The sequence below is a fragment of the Aptenodytes patagonicus genome, chromosome 4, assembly GCF_965638725.1.
Source record: "Aptenodytes patagonicus chromosome 4, bAptPat1.pri.cur, whole genome shotgun sequence".
NCBI classification, from domain to species: Eukaryota; Metazoa; Chordata; class Aves; order Sphenisciformes; family Spheniscidae; genus Aptenodytes; species Aptenodytes patagonicus.
This window is the reverse complement of record NC_134952.1, coordinates 31525687-31545181: the sequence shown is the minus strand read 5'-3', so window position 1 is coordinate 31545181 and position 19495 is coordinate 31525687. Positions and strand designations below refer to the sequence as shown.

General features: G+C 41.8%; 1 protein-coding gene across 2 annotated transcripts in view; it reads right to left on the bottom strand.

Annotated features, from left to right (window-relative positions):
- The window catches only part of KIT (KIT proto-oncogene, receptor tyrosine kinase), a 57090-nt gene that overhangs the window by 13774 nt on the left and 23821 nt on the right, over window positions 1–19495 (bottom strand). For both annotated transcript variants that reach the window (XM_076336265.1, XM_076336266.1), the window contains exons 4-13: window positions 16720–16856; window positions 13842–14001; window positions 10911–11100; window positions 10098–10213; window positions 4584–4698; window positions 3175–3368; window positions 1981–2087; window positions 1762–1888; window positions 1398–1502; window positions 1200–1310 (exon numbers count right to left, since the gene is read on the bottom strand). In XM_076336265.1, the coding sequence (XP_076192380.1) occupies window positions 1200–1310; window positions 1398–1502; window positions 1762–1888; window positions 1981–2087; window positions 3175–3368; window positions 4584–4698; window positions 10098–10213; window positions 10911–11100; window positions 13842–14001; window positions 16720–16856 (1362 nt within the window). The remainder of the gene's footprint in view (window positions 1–1199; window positions 1311–1397; window positions 1503–1761; window positions 1889–1980; window positions 2088–3174; window positions 3369–4583; window positions 4699–10097; window positions 10214–10910; window positions 11101–13841; window positions 14002–16719; window positions 16857–19495) is intronic.

Genomic DNA, 19495 nt, shown 5'->3' with positions numbered 1-19495 from the left:
CTGCAGTATAATAGGAAAAATCATTCAAACAGAACAGCCTGCTGCGACAGAAAACTACATTGCACAAGGTCTTAGAATATTAAAATGAAATCGGAAAGGAGAATCAAGTCATCTCAAGCACGGATGTTTATAGATCAAATATATGTTTTCTGAGTGAATGACTCCAGCTATGGCCCTTGAATATGTAATTGCACTGCGTGTTATTTCATCTGTAAGGTTATTCTGTACCACCGTTTCCTAACCTCACTAGTTTATTTCCATTTTTCTGCAGTTAAAAATTATAGCTTTCGTAATAGCAAAAGCAGTGTTTGTGGCGGGATTTTCTTACAGACGCCACATTTTTTCAGCTCAGACAGACCTGCACTCAGGCCAGTGAGCCTACTTTGTCGACTGCTTAAACAAAATTGTTTCATCCTATTTTTAAATCATTAAATGTGAATGAGAAATGTTTTGCCTCTGTCTAAAACTATGAATTTGTACAAGCTCCTTTTCTTTGAAAAAGTAAGCAAAAACTTGAAGAGCAAATATTTGTGTAAGAAGCAACACCATCTTTCATATTAAAATGCACATAAATTAAAAATACAGGACTGTATCACTCTGTATTGACACTTCAGCTGTTTTGTAGCTTTTACTATGTATGAAAACAAACTTATTAAGTTAATATTAAATGTGAAACATTTGGGTTGTGCAATAGTTTATTTGGAAAATCCTTTTTCTCAACTTTCTGCTGCTTAGAATTTGTAACTTCAGCGGTGCCCTAATAGATACATTTACAGTTTAAACAGAAGGCTGGAAGACTACACAAGACAGGCCTGTTGACTTCACCTTGGACACCAACAAGGAACCACTTCACGTACCTTTTCTCATTCGCGAGAAACAGTGTGGTTGAGGAAAAAACTTACGCTCTACATTTTGTCATCTCTCAAGAAGAAAGCGCACAATGGCTCACATGAAAGAGAATAACAGCAACCTTCCTTTTTAGCTGCAGCTACAATGGTCTCATCACTGCTTTTAGGATGAGCCTAAAAATCTAGATTCAGGAATTCGCAGGTGATAGTCATGATGATCTGCAACCTGCCTAAGCAAGAAATGTATTTAAGATTTCTACACTTAGCAGCACTAGATTCTTCTTCACAAGGTTCCTCCTTCTGGCAATAAAAAAGGAACAGAAATAATCAATAATCTGTTGATAACCCCACCTCCAATAGTGCAAGCTCCAAGCAGATTCACGATATTAATGTGGTTTCCAAGGTAACTCAGCACTTTAAGCTCCGACATCAAGGCTTCTCTTTCTGTTAAATGGGCACTTGCTGCAAGGCAAAGCACAATGTTCAGTACGCAACACACCGACCAGAAAGAAGTGCGAAAAAATTGTACAGTATATTACAGCAACTTACGTTTCAACATCTTTACTGCTACTGTCATGGCAGCATCAGATTTAAATAGACCATAAGCAGTGGCTTCAACAACTTTTCCGAAAGCTCCAGCACCAAGGGTTTTGCCTAATAAAGCAAAACAAAATACTCTGTAATGACTTGGAGCACTTCTTCCTAAAGGGTTCAACATTTTATTTTATGATATCAAGGAAGCTATTGTAGATACGCCTGCTTGCTTTTTGTCCCAAGGTAAGCATGAGCAATTCCCACTATTTGCATTATTGCACAATGTCTTTTTGACAAAACCCTGCTGTGTTTGATCAAAGTCTCATATGAGACCTGAAGGTTTCACCTTGCAGATGAAGCTAAATAAATCTAAACTAACCAAAACTCAACCGGTTTCTAGGAAATTCCCATTTGTGATCATAAGGAAGTTGCGTTGGGTCTATGTAAACATAGTTATTTCCATTTATTTCTTCAACAACTTTCCACTGAACTTCGTATTTGGGTTTCTGGAAAGGAAAGAGAATGGCTGTCACTACCAAAGCCTCCACAGGCAGCTCACACACTTTCCTAACTCAGGCAGAGCGGCTTCTGATTTTACCTGCAAATATATGTACACCAGGATCATGACTATGATGCACATCAGTCCTGCAGCAACTCCAAACGCAATTAGTAAAGGGGTGAAAAGGGTATGGGTACGGATTTGTTCTGGAAAGAAACAGAGAAAATTCTGCTTAAATACTGAACAAGAAAAACTATGTTAAAAAGATGCAGGTGGAAACCTTTCCTTGGTTCTTCCTTGTGAAACACGGTTTGGGGTTTTGACTTTCCCAGTTGTGCTCCAGGTACATCAGAATGGCTTTCCTGAATGACCTGTGGGGGACAGAGCTAGCACAGAAACCATCCAGTTTGTTGCCTCGGGAGTCTCAGCTTCATCAATTCAGGATGTGTGACACCAAGATCAATTAATCAAGGGGTTTGCATGATCTCAGTCAAGTTAGGTTAAAGAAAGAAGCTTTTTTCTGAAGTCCTAATTTCTTCTCTTTTTCTCCCCCCAAGTGTGATCTCTACAGCACAGTCTTTACAAGTAGAGGTTTTGCTGAGTAGCGAAGGAATACCATTCCAGTAAAACCCATCTGCCCCAAATCTGGCTTATTTGTTTATATGTTATATCTGGGTGTAACAGAGAAAAAAGAAGCAGCAGAACATTTGATTTTGCAAAGAAGAGCACAGATTTACAAACACATTTTGAGTCATCTATGTTCTAGTGCCTTTTTTTTCCCCACAAACGCACAAATACTGCTACAAAACTCATAAGCCCTTTTGCAGTATGTTGCTGTTACTTCTTTTACAATAGCAGGGCCCTTAGGCTCCAGTCAAGTTCGGGACCGCATTTTCCTGAGACATTGTAAAAACATTAAAAAAATGCAGTTTTTCCTTGAAAACAAATGATGGCCTAAATAGTCAAAACAGACAAAGACAGGAAAAGAAAAAGGGAGAGAGAAGGAAAGCCAGTGTAATGCTGGAGGTGGTTTGCTCCTGTGCTACACAGACAGAAGAAAAGCAGCTAACTGCTGCGCTGCAGATCTGGAGCCATAAAAAGATGTTACCACAATATTCATTGAAAAATTAAAGCAATGCTTTGACAGGCAGAACATGAAGCATAATGCCTTATCATATGCTCAGCCACAGTACCATAAACTTTACTACGGCAAAGGTAACCCACTTAAAATCCTCCTAGGGAAAGAGCTGAATGGCACCCACATTTTATGGTCTCATCCACTCCAGCCGTTACCTTTAATAGCAAAGTTGAAGAAAGCAGAGCTCCTGTCCCCATTGCTGGAGGCCTCGCAGCACACAGTACCAGTGCTCCTGAACATGCTGGCGTTAATGGTGCTTTCAACCAGGATTCGTTCAAATGACGGCACTGATGAATTTGTGTAACTGATTTTGACATCCATGGGGGATATTGTCGGTGAATCAAAACACCTGGGAGAAACAATACTGACAGTTATCTGCCATGGATTGCTACCTGGAATGGAAGACAGGTCCTGCTGTTGAGGCAGATAGTCACTGCCAGACCATCAGATAACTAAACAACACTGCTCTACAAAGGGGTTCAGCTGAAGATCTTATCCTCAAAATTTAGCCTACTCACGATGTCTCATTGTCTTCTATGTAGTGGGTGAAATGGATACATACACCAAGCCTGACCCAACTGGACACCATGAGATCTTTGTGTTTGCTTTTGGCTAGAGACACCTACAGGTCTGTAAGTCCACTAAGGGTTTTGTACTGTTCAACCTGCATCTCCAACTTCAGTTGTGGTCTATTACCTACTCTTGAAAACTTTTCCCAAGCATCATTTTATTACAGCACAAAAAAAATCCATGATGTATATACAACATCATCAAGCTTATACGCAGCCAGAAAATAGCCAGTTCTGTTCTCTCAGGATGCTGCCTCTCCTTCATACGTCACATATTTACTACATGAGCACACAGTTAAGAAAAAAAAAAAGTACTATTTAAAAAAATTAGGGAAATAACAATTATTTTAGGCATAAAACAAATTACGCAGGTGGGAGACCCATGACTTGCTAGTACGAGACCTACAACCATGGTGGAAGTCAACCAAAACCTCAAAACGTGCTTCACAAATGCTCACTTCACAGTGAAACTCTACAATCTTTTTAGGAAAGTGGTAACTAGACATCAGGTTTTATTCATAACAACTCCGGTCTTGTTTACTTGTCATACGCTTCACGTGAATAGAAATCTAATTACTTTATGTCTTGAAAAATTATATCATTACACAATAAAACAAAAGATAACAGCCATATTCAGAAGTGATTCTGTGATTGTCATTCTGTGAAATTGCATACAGAACGTGTGTCATTTGGGGCCAAACTGATACAAACCTTAGATAGCTTGCAGCAGAGAGAAAGTTTGGCTTTTACTTTTCTGCAGCAGAAAATGTTGGTTATTCCCCTTTTAAGGACGGAATGCAAAGGGGAATAATGAAACGTACCCCTGCCTTCCCCTCAAACCACTGCAAATAATGCAATGCCGAAAATGATGAAAACGGTGATGCAATGTCTGAACATAACTGTTACCGAGTCATTTTATGTTCTTAATTTTTAATTATAAATTGGGTGTGTTGCATCTAGAATAACCTTTGGAGACTCTGGTTTACTTAACTCACCTCTGCTCAGTTCCTGGGCAAAAATACCAGTATATGGTAGGGGCTGGAAATCCAGCTGCTACGCACTGGAGAATACCATTGCTAAGTATATCCAGAGTGAGAATCTCCGGTTTTGCTGCAATAAACAAAAACGAGAGTCACACATTAGGAGAACACAGAATTTACATTGCCACTTCCTCTTCACCCCAGCAACTTGTGTGCATCACCATCCGTGGAATTACTCAGGTGAACAGAGCTTCGCATGTTCAAGGGTGTCCGGGTCCAAATTGGTGTCCTGCAAGCACTGACCACCTGTGAAAATACCAGTTCTCACACTGAATGCTTGAGCTGGATTTCAGAAGAATACCTTACCTGCACTGAGTATTTGGTTTGATGAAAGATCCTAAACTAGCAAAGCCCAGAGCTTAAACAACCCAAAGAATTGTGTGCTTGGAACAACAGTGCAGTTCCCGTTCCTGCACAGCATGACTTTACCCGCCTGTAAAAAGGACAGTTTCTTCACAGTTACAAGCGTACTAAATCTGTCAAACCACATCTCTCTTACATCTGGCCTTTGTATTAAATATTACCACCGCAGCCAGAAGAGGAACTACAGTGCAAGGCAACCAGTGCAGACAGAGTAGTCCCCACAGAGGACATACGTCCCTCTAAGATACCACTACCGAAATGCCCGACTGCCTGACTCTCCGAAACATTGCACATAGAGGAAGCTAATATTTGGCTGAATGTATTAGCTTTCCAAACGATAATTCATGATCGCTTTGATAGTTTAGAAAGCGATACGGCTAGCTGATGCCTCCCACCATGTCCTGCACCAGACCTGGTCCTGCACTCGTTCAGAAGCTGCTGTTTCAAACATGGCAGGAAACCACAGCAATCAGATGGACTTCACAGTCATTAGTCCAATGTCATAGGCTTCAGCCAAGGGCACCGCCAACACAGCAAGATGTTTTTCTTGGAGAAACTTGCATTAGAGGCCTTATTTCCCCCAACTACCTTAGCTTCCTTGCAAAATCACCCAAAAAAAAGTTAATGGGAAAAAAACCAGACTATATTCCAATGATGCTGCTCACCTGACAGGTACAAGAGTCCATTATCAGTTAATATGACTTTACAGAAATGTAAAATGAACTTCTAATATCCTAGAAAGTTGTGAAGCTGTATAGACTTCAGTGGGAAAATGCGTATTTATTTCAGATAAAATCCACGTACAAAGACTGCACGGTGTTAGTTTTTAATGAATATTCTGCTTGCTGATTAAATTAGAGGCAATAAAGCACACGTATATTCTCAATCACATAGCATCTCCTCATGACTCATGTTACAGGAACTGAATGTTCTTTCATTTCTAAATCCGCATGTTGTGTTTTATGCAAACGCAAAGAACCAAACATTGTTGCAAAATGTTGAGACGGATTTTCAGCATTACTCATTTGGTGAGGAACTTCTTGATAGCGCACAGCATCTCACCCAGCCTCAGTGCTCATGGAATACACATAATACACATTTGACACTTCTATCAAAATGGTTGGATTGGGAAGTTGTAATTAGCTAATTACTACCCATGTGCAAGCAATTTGCTTAGGTATATGCTATGTTTTAGGCAACGTTACAACTCAATGTTACTCAAGAAATGAGAGAAATGAGAAGTCAAGTATAAGAGGAAAATGAACATTAAGCCCCGGAAAAAATACTGTGCCAGATTTGGGCTGCATCTAACACTTGGAGGGAGGGAAATGAAAATGCCCACGTTAGTCGGGCTTTTTCTGCTGTAAAAAACTAGTGCAGTAAAAGCCTGCCTACATGGCCATAAGTCCACGTGGACTCATCCTGCAGCAGCGGAGGGAGACGAGAGGCTGCACAGGGTTAACGCCTCCAGCAGCCCAGTGGTGAAGGGTCCAGCCCTGGTGCCATGGGAAGCTGAGCTGCAGCAGCCTCGTGAGAACAGCTGACCTGAGAGCAACTCTACCCGTCCCTGGTGAAGCGCTTTGATGTGGCGATTAGCATGATCAGCATCTCTCCACCAGCACAGAGCGTTCCCAAGCCTCCCTGGCTCAGAGAAATTAAGAGATGCGTTTCACTTGCGGCAGCGAAGAGCCCCCCCACAGCTCCGTACCCAAGGGGCTGGAGGGGGCTGCTATCACGGTCACCCCGGGCTGTGTGTCTCAGCACCTGCACCCCTTTCTGGCAGCCAGAGGTGCTCCTTCATCCACCAGCATAGGTGCTCCAGGGGATGCTGGAGCAAAGATGGACTGGCTTTGGCAAACAGATGCCAAGCTGCCACCGAGCATCTTCTTTAAAAGACATTTTACTGTGTTAGATTTTATGACTTTCACTGCCTAATTACCCCTGGTATCAGACACGCTCTTAATCACTAGACTTTGCTTACTGTTTTGCCTTTAACCCTTTAAATATTTAACGTTTCATTACATTGCTTGGCATATATGCATATTGCCTTCCATAATCAGTCATTAGATGTCTTAAACTTCTAATTTCACTAAGTTTATTAACTGCTTTTCAGCTTTTATTAATGTTGATTCTGAATGTAGCAAAGACGACTTATCCTATTTAATAGAAGGCCACTCCTATTTTATCTCAATGCTCTGTATAATAACGTGCATTTAATTGCTTTCTACTACTGAGTTCCTTTTCTTCATTGTTAACAAAGTAAATGTCTAAAAAGTAACACTTAATAGGTATTGTCTGTCATTGCAGTCAAAGAGAGAGGGCTTTCCTCCTGGAGCCACATTTTCTGGATCAGAATGAATCTTTTTATAATATCACGGTGAGTCCTTGTTTGTTCACTGCATATTCCAACGACAGGAAACCCGCTGAGCTTGATCTATAATACTGTGACCAGTTTTCTCTTTGCAGCATGAGCCCCGCCTGCATAGGTAATGTTTTGTTGACTATAATTAAGCCCAGATATTATTTTGCATTAAACTCACATACTAGTTGGAAGATTCCTCCACTAATTGCTAAATATACTGTACCTTGCCACTCTGGAGATTTCTACAATTTCTTAATTGTAACTCAGTTGAGTAAGCTGCTTGTCAAGTTGTAATTTTCTTTTTGGCTCCTAATTTCAGAGCTCCTTACTTACTTACTTTATGTCACATTTACTATGACTGACTACATTTATTTTTTTTAAGCAATTTAGTATTGTTTCAGATTAGCATATGCAATTACTAAATGTGGTTAAATCCAAGGCAAAGTATTTCTGCACAGGGTTTTTCACGTCCTTCAGCAAATGCTTAGCATCGATTTTTGTTTATGTGAAGACATTCTCCTGATTATGAATCCTGTTGTACCTGTTTGATTACTTTCTGCTGATTACTTGCCCAAGCCAGACGTGTAAACATCACGAGCTACATCCCAGCAATTTATGCGAAATCCCTGCTGACAACAATGCCAGGTCAGGACACACCATTAGATCAGGATCTGACCCACCCACACATGACTCCACTTTGACAGTTATGCTGCTATGTCAAATAATATGGTATGTTGTCATGCAGTTTGTGTTTCATACCTAAGTGATGAGCATTTTACAAGCCACTGAAAACAGGTTATTTTTCTTAAAAACAAACCCCCTAGAAGGATCAATCTGATTCATCTCCTCTTTTCAAAATGAAAAAATATTTGCAGGAGCTTAGTCAAAAGTGCCAAAAGAAACACTTTTTGAGTCAAGTGTTCAAATCCATCTGCTTCAGCAACATCTGCAGTCCACCCAGAGCTGCTGTGCACGGTAACTTGGGCTCTACTGAGATGGCTTAAATGTCTTCATTGCATCCCAAGGCTGATCTTACTACTTACAAGACCAGTAACTGAAGCAAGAGGGGAGAAGACTGAATGCTGCTGGTTGCACAGACAAGCCGTCCATGCTCCCTCTTGCCTTGGCCATACTGCTTCACCATGCTGTTCTTAGTCTGGTTTCCTAACCATGACCCACAGGGGTTCTCAGCTTTTATCAAGTAGCAGATTCCTCAAAAGCGTCAACACGAAGCTCTGCACTGAGAACTGACACCTGATGATGATAAGACTTGTGGGCTGTTTTTTTTTTTGGTTCTTGTGCTCAGACTGCTCCCAAGCAGCCTGCAGAGCCTGGGAGAGCTGGGAGGCCCATGAACAGCCCCTTGCTCCAAGCACACATATGATGCTGCAAGTCGGAAAACACCGTCCAGTCTCATATGAACTGACAGTTCCACAGGCACCCTGCAATTTCTCCCATTCCTTCCCAGAAATTAAACTTCTGGCTCAACAATTTGCTCTGCTAATCTGTAAAATAGTAGAACTATCCCTTGTGACTGTAACCCACACTCATCCATGGTGGCAAAGGACATCGGAGGTCGCCACTGCCCTCGTCTCAGAAATCATAGCTGGGAAACGGAAAAGGCACAAGAATACAAACAACAATATTCACAGATAAAGGAAGAAATGCCATGTTCTGAAAGGAGCCCAAGTGACACTTCTAGACTCAAACTATGGCATTGCTAATAGCGACACTACAAATGTTGACCTTCCATGATAAATGAGAAGAATTCAGAAATTAATATCTGGGATTTTGTGCATTTGTGCAGGTCTCAGCAGTCCTCTGCATAAGCCTATACCCAGAGAAGGACACATTGCTGCTGAAGCATAGCAGCAACACTGCTGTATTTGCAGCACATTCACTCACTTTCTATACAGTTCCTCCTGCTGGGCTTGAAGGCATTATTCTCTACCTTGCCTTAGTTTCTCCAGTTTGCCTGCAGTCCCCTCCTGGTTTAATTTTCCTTAAGCTTGGCCTTTAGCATCTGCCAATATTTGTTTGCTGAGAGCATGAAATGCTCTAACAGGATGGCTCTGCTGAGAAGGACAGGGTTTCCTGAAGGTTTCATTGAATTAATTTTGAAATTTAGCTTTTGTCTTGAAGAACGCTGTTTAGAACTCAGACCGATGCTCTTTTTTTACAAGCATGTCCCAAAGATGACAGCACACGTGTTTGTAAAGCTATGCAGATTTCTCTAAAACAATGGTGATCTATATTATTATACAGAAGTATTTAGATGCCAAAAGGCACAAGTGAATAATTCTCCTGACAAGCTTTCAAACTCTGCATCCAACTCAAAGAAATTAAAGACAATTAATAGCTTAACTTGGCTGCCAAAAATGCAAATTATAATCCCTGTGTATCCTGCTCCACCTTAAATTATCAAGTGTTTATAGCACATGCTTATTCTTGAGATCATCTTTCCAGGTGCTACAGTTTTTGTCTCATATAAACTATCTATCTGCTCTCCAGTAACCTCTGGAATACGTTCGCTAGAATGGAAGGTCATGCTGGATAGTAGGTGGATTTGTGTTAAGTACTCTGCACTTTTATATCTTGACATTTAAATAGTTTTCCAGCATGTGCTTCACTTCAGAAAGCTTCTCATATGCTGAACCACACTGTGACATCTTGTGCATACATTATGTTGTATAAAATACAATGACTGCGATAATGAAATATTTCAGACTGTTCACTTTACTTACTTTTCACATAGACATTAAATGTTACAGAGGAGCTGGCATCAGAATTGGACACAAAAAATGTGTAAATGCCTCCTTCTGTTCCTTTTAATCGGGTAAGGTGAAGTTCACTTGTATAACTGTAAAAAAAAAAATTAAGCATTACTGACGCTCACAACTTGCGGTGAACAGGCAATTGCTGCACAGAAGCTAAGAAGTGAATTATTAGCACGCCATCTTCTTCTGCAGACACTGTCCATACTGACACTCTTATCTGGCATTACAACTGCCTTTGCACTATAGCATCCAAAAGCTCTGCCACTTCTAACACCCAGCGCAGCACCAGGCTCGGACCCCGTGCACGCATCACTGCCCGCTCCTTTTCTCACTGAGGAGGGAACCCAGATACACATCCCAGGCCACATGTGCTAGGTGCTATACTGGATTTTTGGAGGACCAGGGCTCAGCAGAGAACAGTGCACAGCAGAAATAAAAGCATAAGCTTTTGTCCAGAGCACGGGGCTCTCCTGTGGTGGTGGAGGGGGTCTCTGCACACAAACAGCTTTACATTCTTATTTTTGCTTATTGGGCAGGAATGACATCTTGTAGGTGAGTTGTGAGTTTGTGGCCCGCTGGTCCTCAAATGGTGTGGTCAGCTCAACGCTATTCCAAATCTAGGTTAGCAGACTTTGCACCAGTTACTGTGGTAAGCCACACGGACTACGAGACCTTTTATAATCACAATTTTCTCACCATCTCTACTTTCGTCTTTCCAGAGCAGACTCTAGTTTGCTGTTCCAAAGTGGAATCGATTGCACTTACAATCATTCATATTACCTGTTATTGCCCACAGTCTTGAACTTGACATAATGGTCTGATGAATTCTGTAATGTTTCGTTCATGTACATCCAGACTTCTTCCTTCGGTTTTGGATATGCCTCATATTCCACTGTTAAATTTCCATTTTGTCCTGCATTTATATCTATTGTGGTATTCATTGTTGCAAACAAACGGACAAATCCTTTAGCTGATGGCCATAAGAGGGGAAGAAAAACAATTTCAGGGCCATTTAGAAGATTGTCGGTATTCTAACCACACTTAGACTACTTCAAGATCTAGTGATCAAACATCCAACTGTGAAACAGGAAACCTTATCTACAAAGCAGAACTTGAACCCTCACCTGCCAAAACCAAGGCCACTAGCTATATATAGCAATGGGGCACAGGACTTAAAGCAGCCTTGAGTGCCTTAACAGAAATAATTCCATCTTCTGGTGATAAATAGCCTCTATTTGCTTTTGGAAAAATGCAAGCATGTGCTTGCTTCTACTCAAGTATTTACATTTTTCCAAAAATCAGAGTCACTAAATGTATGGTACAAAAGAAACACTAAGAAAAAAGCAAGATAAATTAATCATTTATGACAATATACTAGAGTATTTAAGGTTTCTTTGTCAAGTGTAATTAAGAACGACATTACAAATAAAGGTATTAAAACCTGTAATTAGAGAAAAATGTGCTAAGTCCACAGACCTGGATACCAATTGTCTTAAACTAAGGCATTTCTGTTCATCTACTGCTGGATCTTAATCTTTTATTTGGCAGATACCATTTATCACTGTGCAGTTCTGTTCCAAAATATCATGTGGAGCAGCATCCTTACTGCAGTGGTTTTAATTTCATTAATAAACTCATCAGCTTCAGGTTTACTCACTTCGAAAAGACAAATTTTTCAGTCCTACTACACAAATTCATACGGGAATGATCAGTTTGACAGGCAGATTGCAATTACAAGGAAATACATTTACTGAGAGAGCTTGAATTTAGACCGAAAGTCAATCTCGGATCCCTGCTTCTTCCCACTTTCTAGTAATCAAACTTCTGTGGCCAGCTGGGCACCTGAGCTCGGAAAAAACAGAGCCAGCGGGGCTTGGTGAAAGCATATGGAGCTGCCAGAGCACTTGACAGATGCTTCGGAGAAGAAAGGATGAAGTAAACTCACAGCAGGCAGGTATGCTCTAAAATGCTCTCCATCATTAGAAAAGAGAAAAAGGTTTTAAATCTGGAAACCGAAGATTTTTAGTTCCTTTTTAGAGCTTTTTTCTATTTTCTGTATAACCACAGGATCCCCTATGCAACCTAGATTCAGAATCAGACACAAGAGCCTGCAAATAAGATTTTATGACTGTGCTATCAGTCCCCGAAACAGTTCTAGAAACTGTTTATGATTAGATAAATCAACGGTTAAAAAACCTGGTTTTTTATTTCTTGTAAACCTTTTGGCTAATGTTAAAGCCACAGCGATTTAGAAACCGATACAATCCCAGGATCTTTCCAGTACATGCCATACACCACTTCCCAAGACCCTGGGAGCTGGCACAGTTCAGATAAATATAGTCAGTTTGACAATGAATGGTGAAAGGCATCGAGGAGACAGAGTTTATTTTATTTTAAGTAAAATTGGAGAGGATAGGGAGAGAAAAGTATCTCGAAAAGGAAAGATTCCAGCTTTTCTCTGTTTTTTTTATTAAATACAAACTTTGCATTTTACTAAATACAAACTTGTTACTTTATTTTCTACTTTTTCTGTAGTTAAGAACTTCCCTCCTCTTATAATAAAAGCTTTCATATTGTTCCCCTTGGGTAAAAGATTTTCTTTCATACTTCACACTGTTTCACTCTTTTACATATGAATTTAGTCTCTCCTGAAAAAAAATGAGGAAAACATCACCATCGTTATGAGCCCTACTCCCTCGAATGGCAGAGCAAGGTTACGGGCACTCAAACTTCTGCTGCTCTGCTGAAGATCTGACCCACATAGGTCAAATACTTCTGTTTTCTTTAAGTTACTGGGGAAAGCAAAAAAAGCAATGTTGCAGGAATATCTGTGCAACAGAAAAAGATCTGAAAAGGAAAAAGGATCCAAGGCTACGCTTCCCTCCCTTACTACTCCCTTGAATGGTGAGGAACTGAAACGATTTTAGCCAACTACGCAGACTTCTTCAGAATGATCTTATTAAGTGTACCAACATGTCTTCAATTGGTTTATCAAATTAGCAGGTTTTGGCAGCTTTAAAATTCAAAAGGCACTGCGTGTCACCCAAGTTAATATATAGCAGACTCTAAACGAGTCTGTTATTAAACAAGAGGAGAGAGGGAGTTCACTCACTGTTAAGGGACACGATCCAAAACCTGTGGAAGTGATGGATAGTGGGTTTGCCACGGGAGTGAACTCTGGAACAACTTCATGCTGTCTATGCACACTGCAATGGTCCTCACGGCATTATTTTAAATAGAGGTACATATATAGCTTCTACGTAAAAAACAACTGACACGCTGATGTCAGCGAAATTCCCTTCAGCTTGGAAGGCAGGTATTAAAGATATGCTTTGTGCTTGTGCTGCCAAATTACTTAAGCATAGGGATAGTACCAGGCAAAGGTAAATTACTTGCTTAAGACTGGATTAAATTCAAAATTAAACCAGGAAGGATGAGACAAACCAGAGAGATGGAAACACTGTTGGATGGTTGTTCTAACATCACATTCCAATAACATGCAAAGGGTTATAGAAATTAAAGTACTCATACACACCAAAACACTTCCTCAGCCATTCCATATAGTACCAGTCAGCAATAACCTTTTAATAAAGCAACTTTACTCACTGAGGTTTGGGGGAAAGGAGAGAGATGGAAGGGAAGGCGCCCCAGTGTTCTCATTTTCCACCTCCCGCTCTTAGAAATGTTAAGATTTCTACAAGAACTATTTACCTAGTGCTTTCAAAGTTACTGTGGCATTGGTTTTTCCGAAAGGGTTTTCTGCTTGGCATGTGAATTCTCCAGAATCATTAACTCCCACTGAACGGATGTTCAATGTTAATTTCCTTTCGTATCCATAATCACCCAAATTTCTGCTTCTGCTTGTAACAATCTGTCGGTAAAAAACAATTAACATCTAAAACACTGTGTATGCAGCATCTTTCCTAGATAAATTAAAAATAGAAGTAATTATAACTTTGCTATATTAATATTCATAACTTTAAACCGGAATAATAAGCCACCACGACAAACTTGTCACTAGAATCTCTCCATGCAAAACAAGTGTGTGATCAGCTGTCTTTGGGAGATAATGTCCTCTACTAAGTCCTATCCCCTCCCCTTATTTTTTATTTGTTTCCTCCTCAAGCTCCACTGTAAGGCAAGAATGCGTGCGCACGCACGTGCACGTGTGTGTGTCTGTGTGTGTGTCTGTGTGTTCACCTGCTCCAAGAGAGCCAAATAGGAGAGATCAGCCCTAGCCACAAAGCTGAAACTCTCATTTCTTCAAATACTTAAATCATATGGAGAAAAGGGTGTTGTGCCCAAGGTCAGACCCAGCTCACTCTGGCTAAATTTCTAACGCTGATGAAGGTGAGGAACCGACAGAAGGTTTTATTTGCACTAACAATGCTTCTAGCTGTAGGGCTTGATGCAAAATGAACACTGGGTCTAATGCTCAGAAGCTGCTGCTATTGTAAAAAGTCACTGCAACTCTGAAGTGTGGTTCCACTCAAGTGGTGTCTAAAAATCACTGAACTCTCTAATGGTTGCAATGTCTCTCAGTGAATGACAAGAGAGAATATAAGGTGCTGGAGCTTCATTTTAAACTGGGTCGCTCTACGCGTCAAGTCCATGGCATCTCCTCATTGCAGACATACTGCAGAGAGATCTGCTCACGGCACGCTTTGCATGGCATCCTTGCTCTGGAACCCACTCTGCTTCTCGGTCCATAGCAATCCAGATTTATTAATCTTACAGGCAACTGGAAACTTCCTTTTCTTTCCAAAGCATTGAGTATATCATGACTTTATGCCTATGCATGTGTGCTGGAACTAAAGAAAAAATAAATGCTTTGAGGTGTTCACTTTAGTTTCTGTGAGAATGCTTGTTGTGGTTGGAAAGACTGATAAATTTACATTGATTAATCCAAATGCAGACCTGGACTTGTGATTTTCTAGTAGAATGATTTCAATTCTTGGAGGTGCCAAGAGGTTCTAGATAAATTTAATCTTTTCAACGCATTTTTGGTTCCTCCTGAACTGTAATAACCACCAACAGCAGTTTGGTTTGTATGGATGTGCTTGCTTATAAGAAGTCTCCTAATTTTCAAAAGTGGTGATAACTTCAGTCATACAAGGGAAATGTTTTGTTTCTTTTTTCCTTCAACCTGTTCAGGACAAAATGTAATTCTGCATCTATATAAACATGAATTTTATGTATTCTGTTTCAGTACAAAATTTAATTTGATAGTCAATATTTAAAAGACAGCATCCCATGCTATTTACCAGAAAGGACAGAAAGGTCAAACTTATTTGGTCAAAAATATTTTCCTCGTGGCTTTTACTCATAAAATGAAAAGTGATAAAGCACAAAAACTTAAGGGAAGACCCTGATTTCATCACACTGTAACAAAGAAAAGGGGGGGAACAATAGAAGAAATGAAGTTCTCAGATGAAGGACTTGTAGTTGACCTTGGCACAGGACCAAAAAGCCCCATCTGCATGTCCCATGCCACCTTCATGTCATTTATACCTCCTCAACCCTTGGAGCTGCGAGGTGGGATTTCCGGAGCAGCGAGCACTTAGTGGGAGCATCTCTGCCAGAGCCGGCGGATTAGCTAAGCATGGCATACCCAGCCCCAGGGAACGGGCCTCCCATTCGCTACCTGCCCGAGGAGATGTGATTTATCCAAACATCACAGCATCACAGAAGCCTTTTTTTCCATACACACGTGGACTGCGAATTATGTATTCTGGTCACTACCATTAGCAGTAAACGACCAGCCAATTAGCATGGGAATGTATACAGCAGGAGCTACTAACAGGTCTTCACAAGGGCTTTTAATTCATTTAAATTTCAGGGTATACCCAGAAGACCAAGAAGCGTCTTTAAAAACAACCCAGTTCCTGCTGCTCGTTTCAAAGGCAGAGCTGGCCGCACGCTGGCTGACCAGGGGAGGGGATCTCTCTGCCCCTCATCTGCAGAATAGTTGCGCTGCCGGTAACGAACTCTCCTGGAGCACTTAGCCTGCCAATAATTTAATTTGGTGATGCCAGGCAGTAACTTCATCTATCACTACAGACAGAAGCCAGTTCACTGGTTCATTTTTCAGAAGTTTCCCAGTTAGTGAGGCGCACCGTGTAATTTAAATGAATTAATCATTCCTGTGAATGCTTACTACTATTCCTGTCACATACAATCCCATGCTAATTAGCAGGTATTTTACTGTTAATGATAATGACTAGAATATGTAATTTGCAGTCCATGTGTTGATATTTGCAGCTCCCATTGATTGCAATGTGATGTGTAGGCACTCCGTGCTTCCGTATTTAGGCAGCCCAACAGAGGTCACCTAAACTTCACATTGAAGAGCCAAACTTTAATTTCTGTTTGGGAAGAGAAGCCTGTGCGGATGCTTTTCCTCCCAGCTGTCTGCCTGGGCACGGGAGAGCTGTTGCTGGCCCCTCACCAGTGTGCAGGATGCGGGACCTTTGGAAACGCAACAAATCCAAACCGATATAGCATCAGGTATCCAAGACAAGCACGTGAATGTCTACAGAGAATTTGTGTACTGTGCTGAGGCATACATGATACAATTAAAGGAACTCACCCCCTTTTTGTGAGAAATCCAACTAGCTTGTACGCTGCTATCCACATCCGTGATCACACATATCACTTCAAATTCTTCCCCTTCTTTGAGAAGCTCATAGCTTTTGGATAAGGTGATGATGGGAAGAGTTTTGTGAACTGGAAAACAATTTAGAAGTGCGTTACTTTTCATTAGCTTCAGAGCTTCCAAGGGGGCATAAAAATCAACAGTCATTAACTTTCCAATAAGATTTCAGGCCTCTGAGAGGTATTAGAATTTCTTTAATGTATTACACAGTTGTTCCTTTACAACAGGTACATTTCTGCTTCAATCTCCCTTCAAATTACACCTAAAGTTAGATAACACTTGTTAGAGCTTAGCAACTTGCATGAAGAAACTTGAACAATGTTGAACTGTCAATGAGACAATTCATTCTATGACAGCAATCAAAAAGTTCCACTCTGTAACTGAAAACATGGTGAGGATCAGCCACTGAAGAATCGCAGCCTAGCATTAACTGCAAATTTTAATTACAAATTACTACAGCTGACGCGAAGTACTGTCCAACAGTTCCCTGAAAAGCCCCTGATGGACAGCCTAGGAAGGACAGGTACAGCTCAAGGACTTCAGCACACATGTCTCTGAAAGCACCACAACCTCTGCTCAGGGTGAGGATTCACAGAGGTGGCTGCAGCCAAAACCGTGGATAAGTTTGTCACCCAAGAGGTAGGCGGTTACAAGCAGCCATGGGCTAGCTGTACCCCTGTTCTGCTTCGGGGTGTCTTTTGTCAACAGTCAAGTATATTTGAAGACTATGTGCTTCTTATCTCCGCAAAGCTCTTCAGCACTTCCTCAGTTCCCTCCACAGTTTATTTTTCTGTTTTCTTCATCCTTTCTTCAAATTTTCCTCATTTATGAGACTCCAGTGAACTTCCCAATCGGGCTTTTACGCAGGAAGACTCACTTTCAAACCGTGAATGCGACATATATCAGATAAGGCCTTCCAGACTCTCTTCCTGCCTCTGACACAGGCTTTGCAGTTATCTTAGGTAAATTATACGAAACTTAGGACAACGCCATGCTTTTCAGCCATTCATACTTAATGTTTTCCTCATGTTCTACAGAAGAGAACAAAGAAACATGTTTTCTCTCTTCAGATATAAAGGCTCCCATAAAAATCCCCCTCTGGCGTTCAGCAGTACCCAAGAGACAGGAGGAAGCCGGTGCAGAAGGCATGCTGTGTTCTCACCTGCCAGCAACATCTACGAACAACCAAAAAAAAGCTGTAAGGCCATAAAGCCCCTCATTGTTTTGAGAAGGGCTGGACATAAACACTCCCCGTGCTATCATAGCAGGGCTGGTGTGTATCTGAGTACGCCTGCACAGCTCCCTGTGCCATGGAAGCCTCTTCTGTCTTTCTGCACCAGAAGCTCAAGCCTGGGGGTCTGAGCGCCACGGTTATGATTACAAAAACAATGCCCACCAAAGGGTCTCCAACACACTTAAGTCTTCAGCCAAGGAGAAGGTAGGAGTGAACTGGTGAACTCGACAAGGATTGAACACTACAGCACAGTAATTACAACACTGAGGATGAGAATGCTGCTTTACTGCTGATGGCCTTCAGCAGATGCTTCCACTTACTGCACGCTTTCCCCCAGACAGAGAATGCGGGCAGAGGGCTCAGGTCCCACGGGCCACCTACAGCTGCCCACCATCAGTGGGCCGCTGGCAATGGATGCCAGGTCAGCACCCTCCCATCTGAAGTCACCACTGTATCAAGCAAATACAGACTTTTATCCCGTAAAAAAATGAAATAATCCAATACCACAACTTGCACTCTCCTATGCCAGAGAAATGTCAGTTATGTCAATCAACTGCTTTCTTTGGCCATCACTGAAAAAACAGTTGAAAAAAACCCCTTGTTACAGAACAAACAACAGAGACAGCAAGAACGGACTTGATTTTTGCCGTCAAAGGAGAATGCCAGAGATGCCTCCACTGATTAAACTTTTGTTCTCTTCTCATTAATTGAAATTTAGTATTCATTAAAATTCACTATATCAGAGTTTCCAAATCACCAGGAGAAAGACTTCTTCAATTTGCCACAGCAAACTGCACACTTAAGATGGCCCCCGCTGCCCACCCCCTGCCCCACCACTGAGGAGCACAGCACTGGGCAGGTCACATAGCCCCGGGCAGGTCACACAGCCCCAGCTGCGGAGCAAACACCAACGTGTCCCCTCATCACACCACAGGACAGCCCTCCTTCACCAGCACAACAGGCGATGCTGGTGGTGGCCTGGCCTCAGCTCCTAAGGCCTGGCACGAAACAGGCAGCGGCGGGAAGCACACCAGCCCGCTGCCCTGAGCTGTGCACCCCCTGCTCCGGCAGCAGCCTCAGCAGCACCGCCGGCACAGCATCGCTGACAGCTGGATGCCTCTGAAAGCACAAAGCCAACCAACGCAGCCCCTACCTGCCGCTCTCCTTTCAACAACAAAAAAACCCAATGGGACACCTCAGCTGCGTGAACAGAAATGCGCTTGCAGCCAACAGAAACTCCCGGTGCACAACCTATGCATGTGCACGGACAGAGGATGCTCCCTCCCCAGACCTTACTGCACCCTCTGCCTTGCACACACGCCTTAGCACAGACACACTCTCAGCTGCAGCGAGGGGCTACTTCATTCAAAGAGCCCCAGAGCTACACAGAGAATAAACGCATTTACTTGCCCCTGAGGAAAAGCCGAGCCAGCTTGGCTTGCTGAACCGCTCCCTCCACTTCTCTCCTCGGTATTT